At 40.6% G+C, this 19,961-nt stretch overlaps 1 protein-coding gene across 1 annotated transcript; it reads left to right on the top strand.

Annotated features, from left to right (window-relative positions):
* Positions 1–304: 304 nt before the first annotated feature.
* On the top strand, positions 305–19,391 carry lamtor5 (late endosomal/lysosomal adaptor, MAPK and MTOR activator 5). The gene is made up of 4 exons (XM_060932014.1): positions 305–436; positions 556–617; positions 9,100–9,217; positions 19,012–19,391. The coding sequence occupies exons 1-4, from the start codon at positions 402–404 to the stop codon at positions 19,070–19,072; spliced, it is 276 nt and encodes a 91-aa protein (XP_060787997.1). The 5' UTR covers positions 305–401; the 3' UTR covers positions 19,073–19,391.
* The last annotated feature ends 570 nt before the right edge of the window (positions 19,392–19,961 follow it).

Genomic DNA, 19,961 nt, shown 5'->3' on the forward strand with positions numbered 1-19,961 from the left:
TCCATCTGCCCTGTTTGTTTGGTGTCCCTGCAAAGAATGGTATATTTCTAGGCTAACTGCATTATAATGTGCAATAAGAAAGTATTTATAACCAATTGTTAGCTCTATTTTGAATATCTGACACTTCTGATGAAATTTAGACGACAGAAGCCTCTCAAAATATCCTTTATCACTCTGAATATCCAACATCCAACTGTTACATAAAAATACTGTCCAAGGCAATGTAATTACGTCGTAATTGCGCTAGATGGCGCTACTCTGTCGCTGTGTTCGATGAGTCACGTGGTTCAAAATCAAGTGATTATTTTCCCGGAAGTGACTTAATAGCATATAGCTCTTAGCATATTTATGCGACTTTCTTTACGTTTGCTTTTAAATAAAAAGTTATTGTACTTGTTTTCATGGAGGCTACATTAGAGCAACACCTTGACGATACGTAAGCGTGTATTTTTGTGATCTATATTATTCTCATTGCGTTTTATGTAGTAATGAAGTTGCTGTGTTGTTTTGTTTATGGAGTGTATATGTAAAAACAAAATGATTGTCTTGTTCTAGAATGAAAAATCCTTCGATTGTTGGAGTTTTGTGTACAGACGCCCAAGGGCATAATCTTGGATGTAAGTATTCATCACAAATATCGCAAATTATCAGGTTGATTGATTAGTAGTTAAATATTAATGCTAATTCAGTAAACTGTCCATCCTGGCACAAACAGTACCAGTCAAAAGTTTGGACACCTATTTCAATGGGTCTTTCTTTAATAAAGCGGCGGCTACAATTATCGACACCTTTTCAGATTTACCAATTTAAAAAAAATACAAAGGTGAGTTTCAGTTACAACAGTTATTGATTTAATTAATCAATCAGAAGACCCCCCCCCCCCTCGCCCTTTGATCTTGTCGTCTGATGACACAGCTCGTTACCTGAGAGAGTTTTTTTTTTTTAAAGCATGTTCAGCAATATGAGGAAAACTCGTACATTATCATTACAGGTTAGCATGGTGGAAAGATCATGGACGTGTTTTTACTTATCAAGTTCACCGATATTTCATGATCTCCTTGTCGAAACCTACTTTATTTCTTATTCTTTCATTTGACAGTCGCCATTTTGTATAGTGAGGTGTCGATAATAGTGATCCCTTTTACCGGTGTCTACCATTATCGACACCCTGTGGAATTAAGTGACATTTACAACTGTTGTGTATCGATCTTTCTTTGTGTAACATTGTTGAAGTAGATGAAGTCTCATCTCGTTATCTCCAGCTGATTTATCCTTCTACAGGGTCGCAGGCAAGCTGGAGCCTATCCCAGCTGACTACGGGCGAAAGGTGGGGTACACCCTGGACAAGTCGCCAGGTCATCATAGGGCTGACACGTAGACACAGACAACCATTCACACTCACACCTACGGTCAATTTAGAGTCACCAGTTAACCTAACCTGCATGTCTTTGGACTGTGGGGGAAACCGGAGCACCCAGAGGAAACCCACACGGACATGCAAACTCCGCACAGAAAGGCCCTTGTTGGCCACGGGGCTCGAACCCGGACCTTCTTGCTGTGAGGTGACAGCGCTAACCACTACACTACTGTGCCGCCAGTAGATGAAGAATAAAAATGCTGTGATTTTATAATATATTTTTTCTGATTTATAACAGAATGGAGTGCTTATAAAGTATTTGGAATTCTATTGCAATAAATAGAATTCGACCAGAATTAAATTCCTATCATATAAAAAATTAAATGCTTGGAAAAATTCAGATTTTTCTATTCCATTCAGAAATATGTATTCGTTCATTCATTCACTTTTGCAGTTTATTATAATTATCTCCCACATGTTACAATATTGGCAGACATTTTATATTTTGGTTTGAGGAATGACATGCGACCTTTTGACCTAGATTTTCATGTGGTTACAATGTCTGTGAAGATTCTCAGTTATCCAGGTCATAGTAAACTGTGGGTGGTAAAAGAGAGCAACTGGACTTGCTTGAAGATTCTTGAAGATGTTTCACCTCTCATCCGAAAGGCTTCTTCAGTTCGTCCTGACTAATAGGGAGTATCAGGTATTTATCCTCTCATGGACGAAAAGCAATCCTAAGGTGTCGTTGAGTCATCCTGTTGGTGCGGCTCACTGGGGGCTGGGTGTGAATGGCCTCTAGAGTCGTTAGGGTGATCAATGGATTGCTTGTTCTCCCTGTCCTCCTGTGAGTAACTGACTACGTTTACATACGCATCCAAATCGAGCTGCTGTCGGTAATCGAGCTGAAGGTCCCAGCAGGGTGCCAGAGAAATCCAATCGTACATGCACACAATGAAATCGAGCTATTGTGTGAGGTGCATTGTGCACCTGAGCCACAGGTGGCGCTACACGCCCCATCGTGTTGGTACACTTCCGGTTGTCGTCATGAAGAAGAGCTATTCAAGAGTGTAAACAAAGTTATCAGTTCCGTGTTCTCCATTGCGTGTTTTTCTCCCGTCCATGAATTTTAATATATTCAACTCCTTAAGCTGAATGAGCATGAACTCTGTCTCCTCATTGCTCCAGAAGTGCACGTTTCTGCCCGCCATTTTCTCTTTGTTTGTTCCTCCTGACCTCTTCTGCTGCTCGCTACTACTGTTGTCATACCGACCGAGGCTGTTGTGTTTCCCGCTTGTGGTCTCGTCACTCGTCACTTCCGGAAGGGGCAGTAAGTAGCTCGACTACTAGCTCGATAGGGTATACATGCACTAAGTAGCTCGGCAGAAATCGCATAATCTAGGTCGTGTAGCTCGATTCCGAGAAATCAAGTTTGGTTCAATTTCAGCCGAATTAAGGTGTATACATGGCATTTTGAACTTCGATTTCAGTCGAGCAACGGCAGAAATTCGATTCTCTCCATGTGCATGTAAACGCACTGACTGAAAAACAGCTGGGTTTTGGTGTGCATTCAGTTGTCTGGGAAGTGTGCCAAGGACTGCATTGTAGGTGGCTGATAAATGATGTCTTAGACCCCCACCTCTGTTCAGTGATGGCCGTTCCAGGTTGACAAAAATGGCTTCTTTAACTCCTCACTCATACCAACGATCCTCTCTGGCTAAAATGCATACGTTGCAATCCTGAAATGAGTGTCCTTTTGTTAAGATGAAGATAGACCACAGAGTCCTGGCCTGAGGAACTGGCTCTCCTGTGTTGAGCCATGCGCCTGTGAAGTGGTTGTTTTGTTTCCCCAATGTATGAGTCCGTGCATTCCTCACTGCACTGACTACCCTTTTCCACCAAATCAGTTCCAGGGCTGGTTTGCGGCCAGTGCTGGTTCACAACTCGTTCAACTTGCGAGCCAGCTGAGAACCAGTTTGCTTTTCCATAGCTTGGGGTGCTAAGGGGAGCCATGTCATTACGTCACTGTATACATCAGTTACATTGCTGCGTTTGCATAAACCTTGGCGCGAACATCAAAGCAGCAACAACATGGAGAAGAAGCAGCAGCAGCAACAATAATAATGGATGACTGCTGCTTTACTGCATCCATGATATTTCATCGCTTATTTAAAAATGGCGACCTTTCGTGGTCTTGCTATTGTTGTTGGTCTTAACAACTCCGCCCCCCCGACGTAAGCGGTTCTTTTTCAAAGAGCTGGTGCTAGCCTGGATCCGGTGTTTCTGGTCCCAGAGCCAGTTCTTTGTCAGTGGAAACAGAAAACCCGGTTCCAAACTAAGCACTGGCCCCGAACCAGCCCTGGAACTGATTTGGTGGAAAAGGGGCATGAATTGCATACACTAATTTGTCCTATTTGTGTCTGGCTATTCTGTCCTTGTGGTGGACCAGTTTCTGCTTCAGGGTGTTACTGGGTCTGAAATGTACCGGAATGTTGTGTTTGTAGAAGATCCTCCTGAGTTTCTCAGCTAGACCAGAAATGTAGGGAATGCCAATGTTCTTGCATTTGTTCCTGTTATCCTCCTTGTCCGTTATGTTTCTTTTTCTGCTCTTGAAAGACCAGTTGGGATACCCGCAGTTCTGAAGTGCTTTCTTGATGTGATTTCTGCTCCTTCTCTTTTCCCTCTACCGTTGTCGGAATGTTCTGAGCCCTGTGTTACAAGGTCCTAACAACCCCCAATTTGTGTTCCAGTGGGTGGTGAGAGTCAAAGAGTAGGTACTGATCTGTGTGTGGGGGTTTCTAGTAGACCTCGATGCTCAGGCTTCTGTCTTGTCTAATGTGTACATCACAATCCAAGAAGGCTAGATTATTCCCACTGACGTCCTCCCGAGTGAAATTGATGTTGATATCCACTGCATTTGATGTGCTTAGAGAAGGCTTCCACCGCATGGGTTTTGATTTTAACCCAGGTGTCATCCACATATCTGAACCAGTGGCTGGGAGCAACTCCTGGAAAAGTGGTCAAAGCTTTATGTTCCACTTCCTCCATGTAAAGATTGGCCACAATAGGGGACACCAGTGAGCCCATGGCACATCCATGCTTCTGTCTGTAGAAACTTTCATTAAACTGGAAATAAGTGGTAGTCAGGCAGCGGTCAAGCAGGGTGCAAATCTGGTCCATGGTGAGGTTCATTCTATCCAGTAAGGTGCTGTCTTGAAGGAGTCGTTTTCTAACAGATTCGACGACTGCTGTGGTGGGAATGCAGGTGAAAAGAGAAGTGACCTTGTAGGAAACCATGGTTTCATCTGAGTCTAGTTTGAAGTCTGCAACTTTTAGTAGCAAAATCTTGGGAGTTTTTGATGTGATGTGGCATATTCCCAACAAGAGGAGCCAGGATGGTGGCTAGGTGTTTGGCAAAGTTATAGGTGACAGAGTTTATACTGCTGACTGGTCTAAGTGGAGCTCCTTCCTTGTGAATCTTGGGGACTCCGTATATGAGAGGAACGGCTAGATAAAGAGAGATAAAGAGAACCCAGTTAAACAAATGAGACAAAAATATTAGACTTGGTCATTTATTTATTGAGGAAAATGATCCAATATTACATGTCTATGAGTGGCAAAAGTATGTGAACCTTTGTTTTCAGTATCTGGTGTGACCCCCTTGTGCAGCAATAACTGCAACTAAACGTTTCCAGTAACTGTTGATCAGTCCTGCACACCAGCTTGGAGGAATTTTAGCCCATTCCTCCGTACAGAACAGCTTCAACTCTGGGATGTTGGTGGGTTTCCTCACATGAACTGCTCACTTCAGGTCCTTCCACAACATTTCCATTGGATTAAGGTCAGGACTTTGACTTGGCCATTCCAAAACATTAACTTTATTCTTCTTTAACCGTTCTTTGGTAGAACGACTTGTGTGCTTAGGGTCGTTGTCTTGCTGCATGACCCACCTTCTCTTGAGATTCAGTTCATGGACAGATGTCCTGACATTTTCCTTTCGAATTCGCTGATATAATTCAGAATTTATTGATGGAACAATGATGGTAAGCTGTCCTGGCCCAGTTGCAGCGAAACAGGCCCAAACCATGATGCTACCACCACCATGTTTCACAGATGGGATAAGGTTCTTGTGCTGGAATGCAGTGTTTTCCTTTCTCCAAACATAACGCTTCTCATTTAAACCAAAAAGTTCTATTTTGATCTCATCCGTCCACAAAACATATTTTTCCAGTAGCCTTCTGGCTTGTCCACGTGATCTTTAGCAAACTGCAGACGAGCAGCAATGTTCTTTTTGGAGAGCAGTGGCGTTCTCCTTGCAACCCTGCCATGCACACTATTGTTCAGTCAGTACGTTTACATGCACATCCAAATCGAGCTGCTGTCGGTAATCGACCAAAGGGTCCCAGCAGGGGTGCCAGAGAAATCCAATCCTACATGCAACTGTGAAATCGAGCTATTGTGTAAGGTGCATTGTGCACCCAAGCCACAGGTGGCGCTACACGCCCCATCGTGTTGGTACACTTCCGGTTGTCGTCATGAAGAAGAGCTATAGTGTTGCCAGATACTGCTGACGTTTTCCAGCCCAAAACATGTTCAAATCCGCCAAAATGCACTTAAAACCTCCCAATCTGGCAACACTGGCAGTTCCGTGTTCAAGCTATTAGGCTTGCTCTAACAGACTGTATGGCTACAAACTGTCCGGCGCAGACCACTGTTTTGTAAGACAACTTATTTTGCACAATTGTATATTTTTCTAAAGTCAATTTTTTGCTTACAAAAATATATATTTTTTGCTTACAATTTAACTTATGTCTTAGTAAACACACAGTTCAATTGTTTTGTTTTTGACATTCTTCAGATGTTGGAGATTTTATATATATATATATATATATATATATATATATATATATATATATATATATACAGTGACTTGTTTATGTACACAATTCACAGCTATGCAACAGCTGTACAGATGTATTTGGTGATACAGTAAGTGAGCTAAATTTTAACAGTGCAAACAATGCCACAAAAAGAAAAGATTCATGCTGTTGTCATGATTCGTTGTCATGCCGACCGAGGCTGTTGTTTTTCCCGCTTTTGGTGTCGTCACTCATCACTTCCGGAAGGGGCAGCGCTGAAGTAAGCAGCTCGACTATGTAGCTCGATAGGGTTTACATGCACTAGGTAGCTCGGCTACAATCGCATAATCTAGGTCGTGTAGCTCGATTGCGAGAAATCAAGTTCGGTTCAATTTCAGCCGAGCTAAGGTGTTTACATGCCATTTAGAGCTTCGATTTCAGTCGAGCAACGGCAGAAATTCGATTTTCTCTATGTGCATGTAAACGCACTGAGTGTTCTCCTGATGGTGGACTCATGATTATTAGCCAATGTGAGAGAGGCCTTCAGTTGCTTAGAAGTTACCCTGGGGTCCTTTGTGACCTCACCAACTATTACACACCTTGCTCTTGGAGTGATCTTTGTTGGTCGACCACTCCTGGGGAGGGTAACAATGGTCTTGAATTTCTTCCATTTGTACACAATCTGTCTGACTGTGGATTGCTGGAGTCCAAAGTCTTTAGAGATGGTTTTGTAACCTTTTCCAGCCTGATGAGCATCATCAACGCTTTTTCTGAGGTCCTCAGCAGTCTCCTTAGTTCGTGCCATGATGCACTTCCACAAACATGTGTTGTGAAGATCAGACTTTGATAGATCCCTGTTCTTTAAATAAAACAGGGTGCCCACTCACACCTGATTTCAATCAATGGGGTGACAAATGCCTGACTCTAATTTCACCTTCAAATTAACTGCTAATCCTAGAGGTTCACATATACTTTTGCCACTCACATATGTAATATTGGATCATTTTCCTCAATAAATAAATGACCAAGTAAAATATTTTTCTCATTTGTTTAACTGGGTTCTCTTTATCTACTTTTTAGGACTTGTGTGAAAATCAGATGATGTTTTAGGTCATATTATTTATGCAGAAATATAGAAAATTCTAAAAGGTTCACAAACTTTCAAGCACCATTTTTTATATATATATATATATATATATATATATATATATATATATATATATATAATATAAAATTTATTGTGTGTGTAAAACACACACACACACACACGTTCAAAAGTTTGGGGTCACTTTGAAATGTCCTTATTTTTGAAAGAAAAGCACTGTTCTTTTCGAAGATCACTTTAAACTAATCAGAAATACACGCTATACATTGCTAATGTGGTAAATAACTATTCTAGCTGCAAATGTCTGGTTTTTGGTGCAATATCTACATAGGTGTATGGAGCACTTGCATGTGACGTCACAGCCGATCCAGATTGTGACAGACGCCATCTTGTCGGTCAAACGCCATATTCCGCCTTCTACTTCTGGTTCTACTTCTGCTTTTACTTCTACCTTTTCTTCTGAAAAACCCATTCTACTACAACGGCTGCAGCTACAAGCTCTCCCTACCTGTGCACGTTTTTTATGTTTTTTGTGTGTATTTTTGCGTGTTGTTCGTCTGTACCGGACTTCAATATCCACTACAACCATATGGACTTACTGGACATTGGTTTCCAGCAGAAAATGACGGTTTGTAGCGATTTCCATCGCATGCACAGCATTCCGGACGAGATGGCGAGACCAGCGGGGTCTCCGTGGATTGTTATCGGAAGCAAAGCGAAGGAGGCGGCGTCGGGAGCGGAAGCAAAAGCGAGGCTGCAGAGCCGGCCTGTTGACTAAGCTCAGAAAACAGCCACTCAAATCTCCACTGCTAAGCCTCTACCTCTCCAACGCCAGATCCATGTAAACAAGACGAGTGCCCTCTGGAGGGTGCGCACTCCGGCCCTGCGCAGCTCACAGAGCGCGCGAGTGGAGTGCACGAGCAGTGATTTGGGACTGAGCCGCTGTGTGTGTGATCTCAGTGCATGTCGGGCATGCGCGTCACTTACCACTTGCAAGTGGAAGGATGGCAAGCCTAAAGACAATCATAACTACACAATGGGCAGTATTTGCATCAGTATTTGCAGTATTTTCATACTTTTATACTCTTTAATGAAAGGTGATACAAGGCGGAAGTCCGCGCCGTTTTTCAGCAGTCACGTCACATGACCAACGCCAGCAAATCAGGAAGGTGGATGTCACAGTGATGTTGTCCAATGACGACGCCAGCTAGAGCTCAGCACAGCGTATCCGCGTATTCTCAATGTTCTAATCTGCTCAGGGCTGATGTTGAGTAGTGTGGAGTAAAGACATCATTTCTGTGATGGTTTAAAAGCCTTATTGTATAATGTTTATACTGCTGCTGACGTTGTCACTTTAAATTGGGAGTGGATGCATGGAATGGCCTTTCCAGTCTCTGGGAAAGTTGTTCTCTCTCTGCTACATTTTAATACCTCTAATATTTAAAAACAGATCGTGGTCAAAGTTTTATTTGGTGTATTGCAGTGAGTGAAGGAATCAGGAAAATTGGGTGTTAGATTTAATTTCACACTCAATTTGTTCTGACAATTACTCCAATTTGCTAACAGTTTTTTAATAGGGGTGGTTTTTGTTTTATTTATTAAGCTATTATATAAAACAAAATTAGCATCATGGAATGTTTCAAATAATACATGTACACTATATCCAAACCCAGAGTTTGTTTCTGGTAGAATTATTCTTAAGCTGTGCTTGAATTACACAGAGCAACATATAGTTTACAGGATTGTGACAAGAGTGACTTTGTGTTTTTGTTTTGCAGGCCGTGGCTCCCTTTCTGACGAGCATGGTGGAGTTGTGTCTGTTCTGGCTAAACAGGCTGCCTCTCTAACTAAAGATCCAACAGACACTCCCACTGTGTGCCTTGAATCAGATTCAGGGTAAGATGCTAGTTACACAGACACAGTGTGGCCAAAAGTATGTGGACACCTGTCTTAATTATGGCATTCAGGCGTCTCAGCCACATCCTTTGCCAACAGGTATATAAAATCAAGCACATAGCCATGCAGTCTTTTATAGACAAACATTCACAGTAGAATGGCTCATACCTGAGCTTGATTTTAAACATGGCACTGCAATAGGATGCCATCTTTGCCATAGATCAATTCATGAAATTTCTGTTCTGATCTACCCTGGTCAACTGTAGCATCTATGAGCAGTAACAGCTTAGCCATGAAGTGACAGCCCATGCACACTCGGAGCGGATGTAAAAATCACCTACCCTCTATTGCACAACTTGTTCCATGGAGCCACACTGCCTCTGGAAGCAACATCAGTATAGGAACTGTGCGTTAGGAACTCCAGTGGCCTGCAGTGATGTTTTGGGGCTGTCGCTGGGCAACACGGACTTTCAACTCCCTCCAAAGGTTTTCTATGGGGTCGAGATCTGGAGACTGGCTAGGCCACTCCAGGACCTTGAAATGCTTCTTACGAAGCCACTCCTTCGTTGCCCAGGCGGTGTGTTTGGGATCATTGTCATGCTGAAAAACCCAGCCACGTTTCATCTTCAATGCCGTTGCTGATGGAAGGAGGTTTTCACTCAAAATCTCACGATACATGGCCCCATTCATTCTTTCCTTTACACGGATTAGTCGTCCTGGTCCCTTTGCAGAAAAACAGCCCCAAAGCATGATGTTTCCACCCCCATGCTTCACAGTAGGTATGGTGTTCTTTGGATGCAACTCAGCATTCTTTCTCGTCCAAACACAAGTTGAGTTTTTACCAAAAAGTTCTATTTTGGTTTCATCTGACCATATGACATTCTCCCAATCCTCTTCTGGATCATCCAAATGCTCTCTAGCAAACTTCAGATGGGCCTGGACATGTACTGGCTTAAGCAGGGGGACATGTCTGGCACTGCAGGATTTGAGTCCCTGGCAGCGTAGTGTTACTGATGGTAGCCTTTGTTACTTTGGTCCCAGCTCTCTGCAGGTCATTCACTAGGTCCCCCCATGTGGTTCTGGGATTTTTGCTCACCGTTCTTGTGATCATTTTGACCCCACGGGGTGAGATCTTGCGTGGAGCCCCAGATCGAGGGAGGTTATCAGTGGTCTTGTATGTCTTCCATTTTCTAATAATTGCTCCCACAGTTGATTTCTTCACACCAAGCTGCTTACCTATTGCAGATTCAGTCTTCCCAGCCTGGTGCAGGTCTACAATTTTGTTTCTGGTGTCCTTTGACAGCTCTTTGGTCTTGGCCATAGTGGAGTTTGGAGTGTGGCTGTTTGAGGTTGTGGACAGGTGTCCTTTATACTGATAACGAGTTCAAACAGGTGCCATTAATACAGGTAACGAGTGGAGGACAGAGGAGCCTCTTAAAGAAGTTGTTACAGGTCTGTGAGAGCCAGAAATCTTGCTTGTTTGTAGGTGACCAAATACTTATTTTACTGAGGAATTTACCAATTAATTCATTAAAAATCCTACAATGTGATTTCCTGGATTCTTTTCCCCCCATTCTGTCTCTTAGTTGAGGTATACCTATGATGAAAATTACAGGCCTCTCATCTTTTTAAGTGGGAGAACTTGCACAATTGGTGGCTGACTAAATACTTTTTTGCCCCACTGTATTTGGAACATTGTGAGCCAATTGTCTTCATGTTCATCAGTGATGACATCACAAATGCTCTTTTGAATGAATTAATTAATGAATAGCGTATGGTTATGTTGAATGTGGGCGGCAGGGTGGTGTAGTGGTTAGCATGGTCGCCTCACAGCAAGAAGGTTCTGGGTTTGAACCCAGTGGCCAGCAAGGGCCTTTCTGTGTGGAGTTTGCATGTTCTCCCCGTGTCTACGTGGGTTTCCTCCGGGTGCTACGGTTTCCCCCGCAATCCAAAAGACATGCAGGTTAGATTAATATGGGACAGCCTTGGGCTGAGGTGCCCTTGAGCGAGGCACCTAACTCCCAACTGCTGCCCGGGCGCTGTTAGCATGGCTGCCCACTGCTCTGGGTATGTGTGTATGCTCATTGCTCATGTGTTTGTGCATGTGTGTGTTCACTGCTTCAGATGGGTTAAATGCAGAGAGGAAATTTCACAAGTGTGTGATGAATAAAATTGTTCTTTCTCTCTCTCTCCCATGAGCTACATATCTGACCACTTATTTACACCTGCGTGAAGGGGGACTTCTGCCTTTTTGTTGCATGTTTTTTGTTAATGTTAAATCTTATCTTTAGAAAACTTGCCCATAGATTTCCATATCAGGAGACAGCACATGGTTAGAAATCATGGTGTGCCAAATCTTGGAGTCACAAATCTTAAACAAGTTATAAGGCGGAAAAGCAAATTCTCTTGATTTATGAAGCTCAACATGCCATGTTTTATTCCTCTTGTACCACAGCAATTTGGCAGCACAAATGCATTTATTGCAAAAAAAATCATACTTTTTATCCACTTATAGTTTAACATTTAATGTTGTAGAACATCTATGAAATAAGTTAGTTCCTATCAATTACACTATTACCAAACCCATACGTATTACACTCCTATGCGCTTGTTAAACATTCTATTATAGATTTAGTCCCCCTTTGCTGTTATAGCCTCCACTGTTCTGGGAAGGCTTTCAACTAGATTTTGGAACATGCCTGTGGGGATTTGTGCTCACTGAGCCCCAAGAGCATTAGTGAGGTCAAGTACTGATGTTGGGTGCAGTTGGCATTCCAGTTCATCCCAAAGGTGTTCAGTGGAGCTGAGGTCAGGGCTCTGTGCAGGCCATTTGAATTCTCAGCCTTGCTAAACCATGTCGTCATGGACATTGCGTTGTGCACAGGGGCATTGTCATGCTGGAACATGGTTGGGTATTTTTAATGCTATAGCATACAAAGACGGTCTAGGCATTTGTGTGTTTCAGAGTTTACCAACAGTTTTAATAAGCCTATGGGTGTGATGATCAGGTGTCCACAAACTTTGGCCATATGGTGCATATTGTATAACAGCTATAAAAGGGCCTTTTTGTAAGGTAAAAAGTATATCATGTTATCTAGAAACCAAAGGGCAAAACGAGAACTTTTTCTGTGTTTAAAAAAAAAAAAAAAAACTACTAACCTTTACTGACACCTGAGACTCCTTCCATAAATGTTAAACGTCTTCCTACAGAAAACCTCAACACACAGATAACTTATTAACCCTAGATAAACATAAACCTGCATTTTGTTGGATCTGGAACCGGATTGCTAACATACAGTGGTGCTTAAAAATTTGTGAACCCTTTAGAATTTTCTATATTTCTGCATAAATATGACCTAAAAAATTAGATTTTCACACACGTCCTAAAAGTAGATAAAGAGAACCCAGTTAAACAAATGAGACATATTATACTTCCTCATTTATTTATTTATTGAGGAAAATGATCCAATATTACATATCTGTGAGTGGCAAAAGTATGTGAACCTTTGCTTTCAGTATCTGGTGTGACCCCCTTGTGCAGTAATAACTGCAACTAAATGTTTCTAGTAACTGTTGATCAGTCCTGCACACCAGCTTGGAGTTATTTTAGCCCATTCCTCCGTACAGAACAGCTTAAACTCTGGGATGTTGGTGGGTTTCCTCACATGAACTGCTCACTTCAGGTCCTTCCACAACATTGATTGGATTAAGGTCAGGACTTTGACTTGGCCATTCCAAAACATTATTCTTCTTTAACCGTTCTTTGGTAGAACGACTTGTGTGCTTAGGGTCGTTGTCTTGCTGCATGACCCACCTTCTCTTGAGATTCAGTTCATAGACAGATATCCTGACACTTTCCTTTTGAATTCGCTAGTATAATTCAGAATTCGTTGTTCCATCAATGATGGCAAGCCGTCCTGGCCCAGATGCAGTTAAACAGACCCAAACCATGATGCTACCACCACCATGTTTCACAGATGGGATACATAATGCTTCTCATTTAAACCAAAAAGTTCTGTTTTGGTCTCATCCGTCCACAACATTTTTCCAATAGTCTTCTGGCTTGTCCACGCAATCTTCAGCAAACTGCAGACGAGCAGCGATTTGTTCTTTTTGGAGAGCAGTGGCTTTCTCCTTGCAACCCTGCCGTGTTCTCCTGATGGTGGACTCATTAACATTAGCCAATGTGAGAGAGGCCTTCAGTTGCTTAGAAGTTACCCTGGGGTCCTTTGTGACCTCACCAACTATTACATGCCTTGCTCTTGGAGTGATCTTTGTTGGTCGACCACTCCTGTGGAGGGTAACCATGGTCTTAAATTTCCTCCATTTGTACACAATCTGTCTGACTGTGGATTGGTGGAGTCCAAACTCTTTAGAGATGGTTTTGTAACCTTTTCCAGCGTGATGAGCATCAACAGCGCTTTTTCTGAGGTCCTCAAATCTCCTTTGTTCGTGCCATGATACACTTCCACAAACGTGTTGTGAAGATCAGACTTTGATAGATCCCTGTTCTTTAAATAAAACAGGGTGCCCACTCACACCTGATTGTCATCCCATTGATTGATTGAAAACACCAGACTCTAATTTCACCTTCAAATTAACTGCTAATCCTAGAGGTTCACACACTTTTGACACTCACAGATATGTAATATTGGATCATTTTCCTCAATAAATGAATAAATGACTAAGTATAATTTTGTCTTTGTTTAACTGGGTTCTCTTTATCTACTTTTAGGACTTGTGTGAAAATCTGATGATGTTTTAGGTCTTATTTATGCAGAAATATAGAAAATTCTAAAGGGTCCAGACTTTCAAGCACCATTATAATCTGGTGCTGAAATCATTGGCCATAAATAATATTTTTATGATAAAACAGCACACCTTTTAAGTGATTTTCTTGGGAAATGTAGGCAGATGTACCTACATACCTAAACTACATGTACCTACAGTGGTGCTTGAAAGTTTGTGAACCCTTTAGAATTTTCTAGATTTCTGCATAAATGACCTAAAATGTCATCAGATTTTCACACAAGTCCTAAAAGTAGATAAAGAGAACCCAGTTAAACAAATGAAACAAAAATATTATACTTGGTCATTTGTTTATTGAGGAAAAGTATCCAATATTACAAAGCTGTGAGTGGCAAAAGTATGTGATCCTCTAGGATTAGCAATTAATTTGAAGGTGAAATTAGTCAGGTGTCTTCAATCAACGGGATGACAATCAGGTGTGAGTGGGCACCCTGTTTTATTTAAAGAACAGGGATCTATCAAAGTCTGATCTTCACAACACATGCTTGTGGAAGTGTATCATGGCACGAACAAAGGAGATTTCTGAGGACCTCAGAAAAAGTGTTGTTGATGCACATCAGGCTGGAAAAGGTTACAAACCCATCTCTAAAGAGTTTGGACTCCACCAATCCACAGTCAGATTGTGTACAAATGGAGGAAATTCAAGACCATTGTTACCCTCCCCAGGAATGGTCGACCAACAAAGATCACTCCAAGAGCAAGGTGTGCAATAGTCGGCAAGGTCACAAAGGACCCCAGGGTAACTTCTAAGCAACTGAAGGCCTCTCTCACATTGGCTAAAGTTAATGTACATGAGTCCACCATCAGGAGAACACTGAACAACAATGGTGTGCATGGCAGGGTTGCAAAGAGAGAGCCACTGCTCTTAAAAAAGAACATTGCTGCTTGTCTGCAGTTTGCTAAAGATCATGTGGACAAGCCAGAAGGCTATTGGAAAAATGTTTTGTGGACGGATGAGACAAAATTAGAACTTTTTGGTTTAAATGAGAAGTGTTATGTTTGGAGAAAGGAAAACACTGCATTCCAGCATAAAAACCTTATCCCATCTGTGAAACGTGGTGGTGGTAGTATCATGGTTTGGGCATGTTTTGCTGCATCTGGGCCAGGACGGCTTGCCTTCATTGATGGAACAATGAATTCTAAATTATACTAGCAAATTCTAAAGGAAAATGTCAGGACATCTGTCCATGAACTGAATCTCAAGAGAAGGTGGGTCATGCAGCAAGCCAATGATCCGAAGCACACAAGTCATTCTACCAAAGAATGGTTAAAGAAGAATAAAGTTAATGTTTTGGAATGGCCAAGTCAAAGTCCTGACCTTAATCCAATCAAAATGTGGAAGGACCTGAAGTGAGCAGTTCATGTGAGGAAACCCACCAACATCCCAGAGTTGAAGCTGTTCTGTACGGAGGAATGGGCTAAAATTCCTACAAGCCGGTGTGCAGGACTGATCAACAGTTACTGGAAACGTTTAGTTACAGTTATTGCTGTACAAGAGGGTCACACCAGATACTGAAATCAAAGGTTCACATACTTTTGCCACTCACAGATATGTAATATTGGATAATTTTCCTCAATAAATAAATGACCAAGTATAATATTTTTGTCTCATTTGTTTAAATGGGTTCCCTTTATCTACTTTTAGGACTTGTGTGAAAATCTGATGTGTTACGTCATATTTATGCAGAAATATAGAAAATTCTAAAGGGTTCACAAACTTTCAAGCACCACTATGTTTTAAACATGCTTTTGGTTTTTATCATACCATAACTTTTCATAATATTCCACCTCAAAGTGCAATAACAGACTTGGATGTGAAGACGCTGGCCCAGGCTGTATAAACTAACTAGACTTTAAATATGCAGATCTCATCTGATTATTAGGCTACAGTCACACTACCACAGGGCTCGACATTTAACCACTGCCCGATTGCCCAGGGCAAGTGAAACATGCATTCGGGCAAGTGGGATATGTCCCCGACATACCCGACCAGGCAAGTTGGAATAGGCATAGATTATGAACTAGCACCACAAAAATTTAGGCTTTTTGATCTTTTATTTCAGTTCCTAAAAGTGTCCCTCACTACATATCCACCATTACGCCTTGGCTGTTTTCTTAGTCTGTTTCATTTACTGCTTTGCAAGTTATTTTCTATACCCCCGCAGTTGTAGTATGGTACGTGTACTGTTTTATAGACCCCTTGTGCATGACATCACGTGATAATTACAGCCGGGGTCAGACACTGTCTTTCTTGCAAGCGAGACTTAATTGGTCTTCGATATGGTTAATTTTTGCTTGTTCAAACAGAGAAATGGATAAAAGGCATTATCGTCTCCCCACTAGCAAGAAAAATGTTAACAAATGGAAGCAAATGCTTCAAGAACAATGAGCAAATGAGTGGTTAAAGAATGACTGACTAGAGGAGCTCTGCCTGAAAACTCCAGAGTAATTCACGATTGTATTTAAAATGTATTTTACAAAAACAAAGTTGGACGTGAGTATGGAAGAGTCTTAAGCAAAGGTAAAGCTGCTTCCTTATTCAACACCAAAAACCCAGGTTGATTTCAAACAACTTGGGCATAAAAAGCTCAACAAGGAGTGACCGGTGTGATAAGTCCTGAAAGAACAGATTAAGAGCAGAGAGCTGGAGCTTTGTTTCTGTTATCAGAGGAACACAGTCCTTGTGCAAAATGTGTATGTAAATTTTTAAACCTAGAGGTGGGTGATATCACAAAAAAAGATTATAAATATTCTCAAACAGTAATGTTCAAAAGTCTTGGCACCCTATTTTCTTCATACAAACTTTATTATAGATTTCTATTTTATGATTTCTACATTATCGAGTAATGAATCTACAGTCAGAGTTCTACACAAACACACTGAACTTTACAACAGCTGCATGCATGTGAAATGGAAATAAATCGACTAAGGCAGGAAAAACTACTTTGGATAAAATTGTTGTCCATTACAAGTAAAAAGTAACCTATAACTAAACTTCAACTCGGTGTGTGATCTTCATTTTATGTTGCAATTCACAACCATTCTATGGTTTTCCAAAAAAAAAATTAAATTAATTTTAAAAAAGTGGTACTTGCAAAATGGGGGGCAAGTAATAATATTGGAGGGGCCAGTGGAAATTTACCGCTACTTGCCCCCCAAGGCAGGTGGGTTTAAAAGGTCATGTCAAGCCCTGTACCAATCTTAAGTGACTCAATTCTGATGGGTTTTATTTTTTTTATATATATATATAATAATTTTTTTTTTTTTTTTTTTTTTTTAAACTTTTAATGTTAGTCAGATGTGATGTTTTCAGAGCTGAGTGAACACAGAAAGCCAATCTTTTCAAATCAGATTTGAGTCACTTTTATATGTGGTCCTAGATCGAATTCATATCAGATTCGTGGCCATGTGACATGAATGAAAAATTGGTCCGATTGGAATTTCTTTGGCTTTTTGCCTATGGGGGCCTTTCACCAGTGTCATGTTTCTCACGCAGCGTCTGCCCTATTGTTGGGCAAAAAAAGAAACGGCTATGCCAGTTAGTGATGAAAATCGAGATGACTACAGTCAGTGCAATCTCTCTGAAATTATTAAAAATTTAGATGATCACATGTTGCATCCAAAAGCTGAAACATGCAGGCATCACAGATCCATATAATTTACCCACAAATGTATTTATTCTGCCCACTTGTGTGCCTGCGTTCACAGCTTCAGATGGATTAAATGTAGAGTAGGAATTTTGCTGTACTGGAGCATACCTGTGACAAAAATAAAGGCTGCTTCTTACTTTACCTCTAAATGTATTTATTCCACTTGAAAAGTATATGGTAAACCAGCTACCAGATTTGGGATAGGACGATGTACTGAACTATTTAGTATTTGAATGGAATGAAATGCATGTCTAAAAACACTGGAGATGCTAAAGGCACACAGAAGTACAGATTCCTACCAATATTTTGAGGCAGGTTTCTTGCATGTTATGGGAAATTCCCAATAAAGAAAAATATACCTTTTTATTATGAAAAAGGTAAGTGCAAATGTGGACTTCGAATAGTTATGCACAAGTCAAGGTCTAGATCTGAGATGTATATAATTTTTTTTTTTATTTGTATTTTTTATTTTTTTTTAATTTATAATGGTGTTTAGCCTCATCTATATTATCAGTACATAACGAACATGCTACTAGTTGAACCAAGCATTAGGTCTAATAAAATGTACCATGTCCAAAGCCCACATCCAGATATACATTTTAATGTTGCACAGAGCTTTTACACTAACTTGATATAAAATATTCTACACACAGGAATGCTTTGTTGGCATCCACTCTTCCTGTTAACTACAGCTCACCATTTTTCTCATCTTTCTGGGTTCACTGGGAAGCGGTGAAAAGTTCAACCAGGCTTATCTCCACATCTTTTATTTCATCCAAAAGCACTACAGGTCTCTGGCATTTAGTCTTTTTGGATGCAACTTCAAGTTTATCTGTAGATCTACTCAACTGAGCTTACAATCACTCATACGCTTGTGCCAGTCATTGTTAAACACAAAGCTTGCCTGACGATATAGCCGCATAAACTAATCCGTAGTTATGATGCCATGTGAAAGACCCCTATACACACACCAGCAGTGCAGAAAAGTATTAATGTGTGCATGTGTCATTTCAGAAGGCATGCATTTGTTAGTTAGATACAGGTCACTTTTAATTATGAATGTGAATCAAGATGAGCAAATCGAACTTGAACAATGTGGCTTATAATGTGAATGTAGCCTTTTTGTGCTCTCTCTGGCGTAACTCTATAATAAAATAGTTGCTGACTGCAGAAGACATTTAATGTAATCTTTGAGTAACACGTCATGACCTCCTTATCAATTCTTCTTTATGGTAATAGTTAATAAGATTACATTGCTTGTTGAATTGACCTTGATAATGCAATCACTTTGTGATGATAACACTGCTCTTGTAACTTGGGCATCTGGTTTTGCAGGAATGTGCTGGTGAGGACGCATGGGACTGTCACAGTAGCGGTGCATAAGATGGTGTCATAAAGTCACTGGATGCATCACATCAATCATCAAGATCTCAGTTGTTGCTCATGTAAAGAAACTTGGCTGATTTATTGATTTACCACTTATCTGCTTTTGAATTACAAAAGGACTCCTGCATATCTGATAACTGTTATGTGATGTGCTTTGCTTATAATGGCATTTTGAGTAACTGTGGCCTCAATCCACTGATGGTACTTGTATGAGCAGAATGCATATTCTTTTACAACTAGTTACATTTCCTAAGTATTCAGTGCTTCCTGGTGTAACTCCTATTTCTGATGTCATAAAATGTTGCTGTTAATAAATGATTAAATAAATAGTTTAATGTCTTGTCCTAAAGTACTATCAAATCAAAACATTTGTAACGCTGTATACAGTCCGTTCTTATCAGTGGAGTTGTCCTCAGTATTTGAGAAATATGAAAATTGTCGCCATCCAGTACAAATAGTATTTATATTAAAAGTATTATATTGTCCTCTGAAAAAAGAACAAGAAACACCCATCAGTGATGTATACCAGTATTTTTCATTGCTTGAAAAATGGATGTGTTCAAACAAAAGGTGCCATGTTCTAAGTTGTTTCTGACATTTAGATGTAAATATCAGAAGCTGAAATTCTGATCTGATATCTCATACATTTGAGACCAAAAATTAAATTGCTGTATAGCAAAAACAAAAGAACTAGCCTTACAATTCAAATATTTTCAGAGGGGACTGCATGTTCAGTAAAATTGTGTATTTGACAAGCTATTGTTACAAAGCAGCTTATTTAGTGTGCAGTACGTATATCTACTTTAAAAGATGTTTACAAAATGAAATTTAAGTGTTTAGACAGCAAAAATGACCTACATTAGTACTTTTTTTTTTTCAAAGCTGTTGTTGGCATGTAT

This window comes from Neoarius graeffei, chromosome 10, assembly GCF_027579695.1.
Source record: "Neoarius graeffei isolate fNeoGra1 chromosome 10, fNeoGra1.pri, whole genome shotgun sequence".
NCBI lineage: Eukaryota > Metazoa > Chordata > Actinopteri > Siluriformes > Ariidae > Neoarius > Neoarius graeffei.

Bases quoted from the DNA above. Each gene is read 5' to 3' on its own strand.
- lamtor5 (XM_060932014.1), top strand. From the start codon at position 402: ATGGAGGCTACATTAGAGCAACACCTTGACGATAC. The intron at 618-9,099 runs GTAAGTATTCAT...TTTGTTTTGCAG, and splicing joins CCAAGGGCATAATCTTGGAT to GCCGTGGCTCCCTTTCTGAC. The intron at 9,218-19,011 runs GTAAGATGCTAG...CTGGTTTTGCAG, and splicing joins TGCCTTGAATCAGATTCAGG to GAATGTGCTGGTGAGGACGC.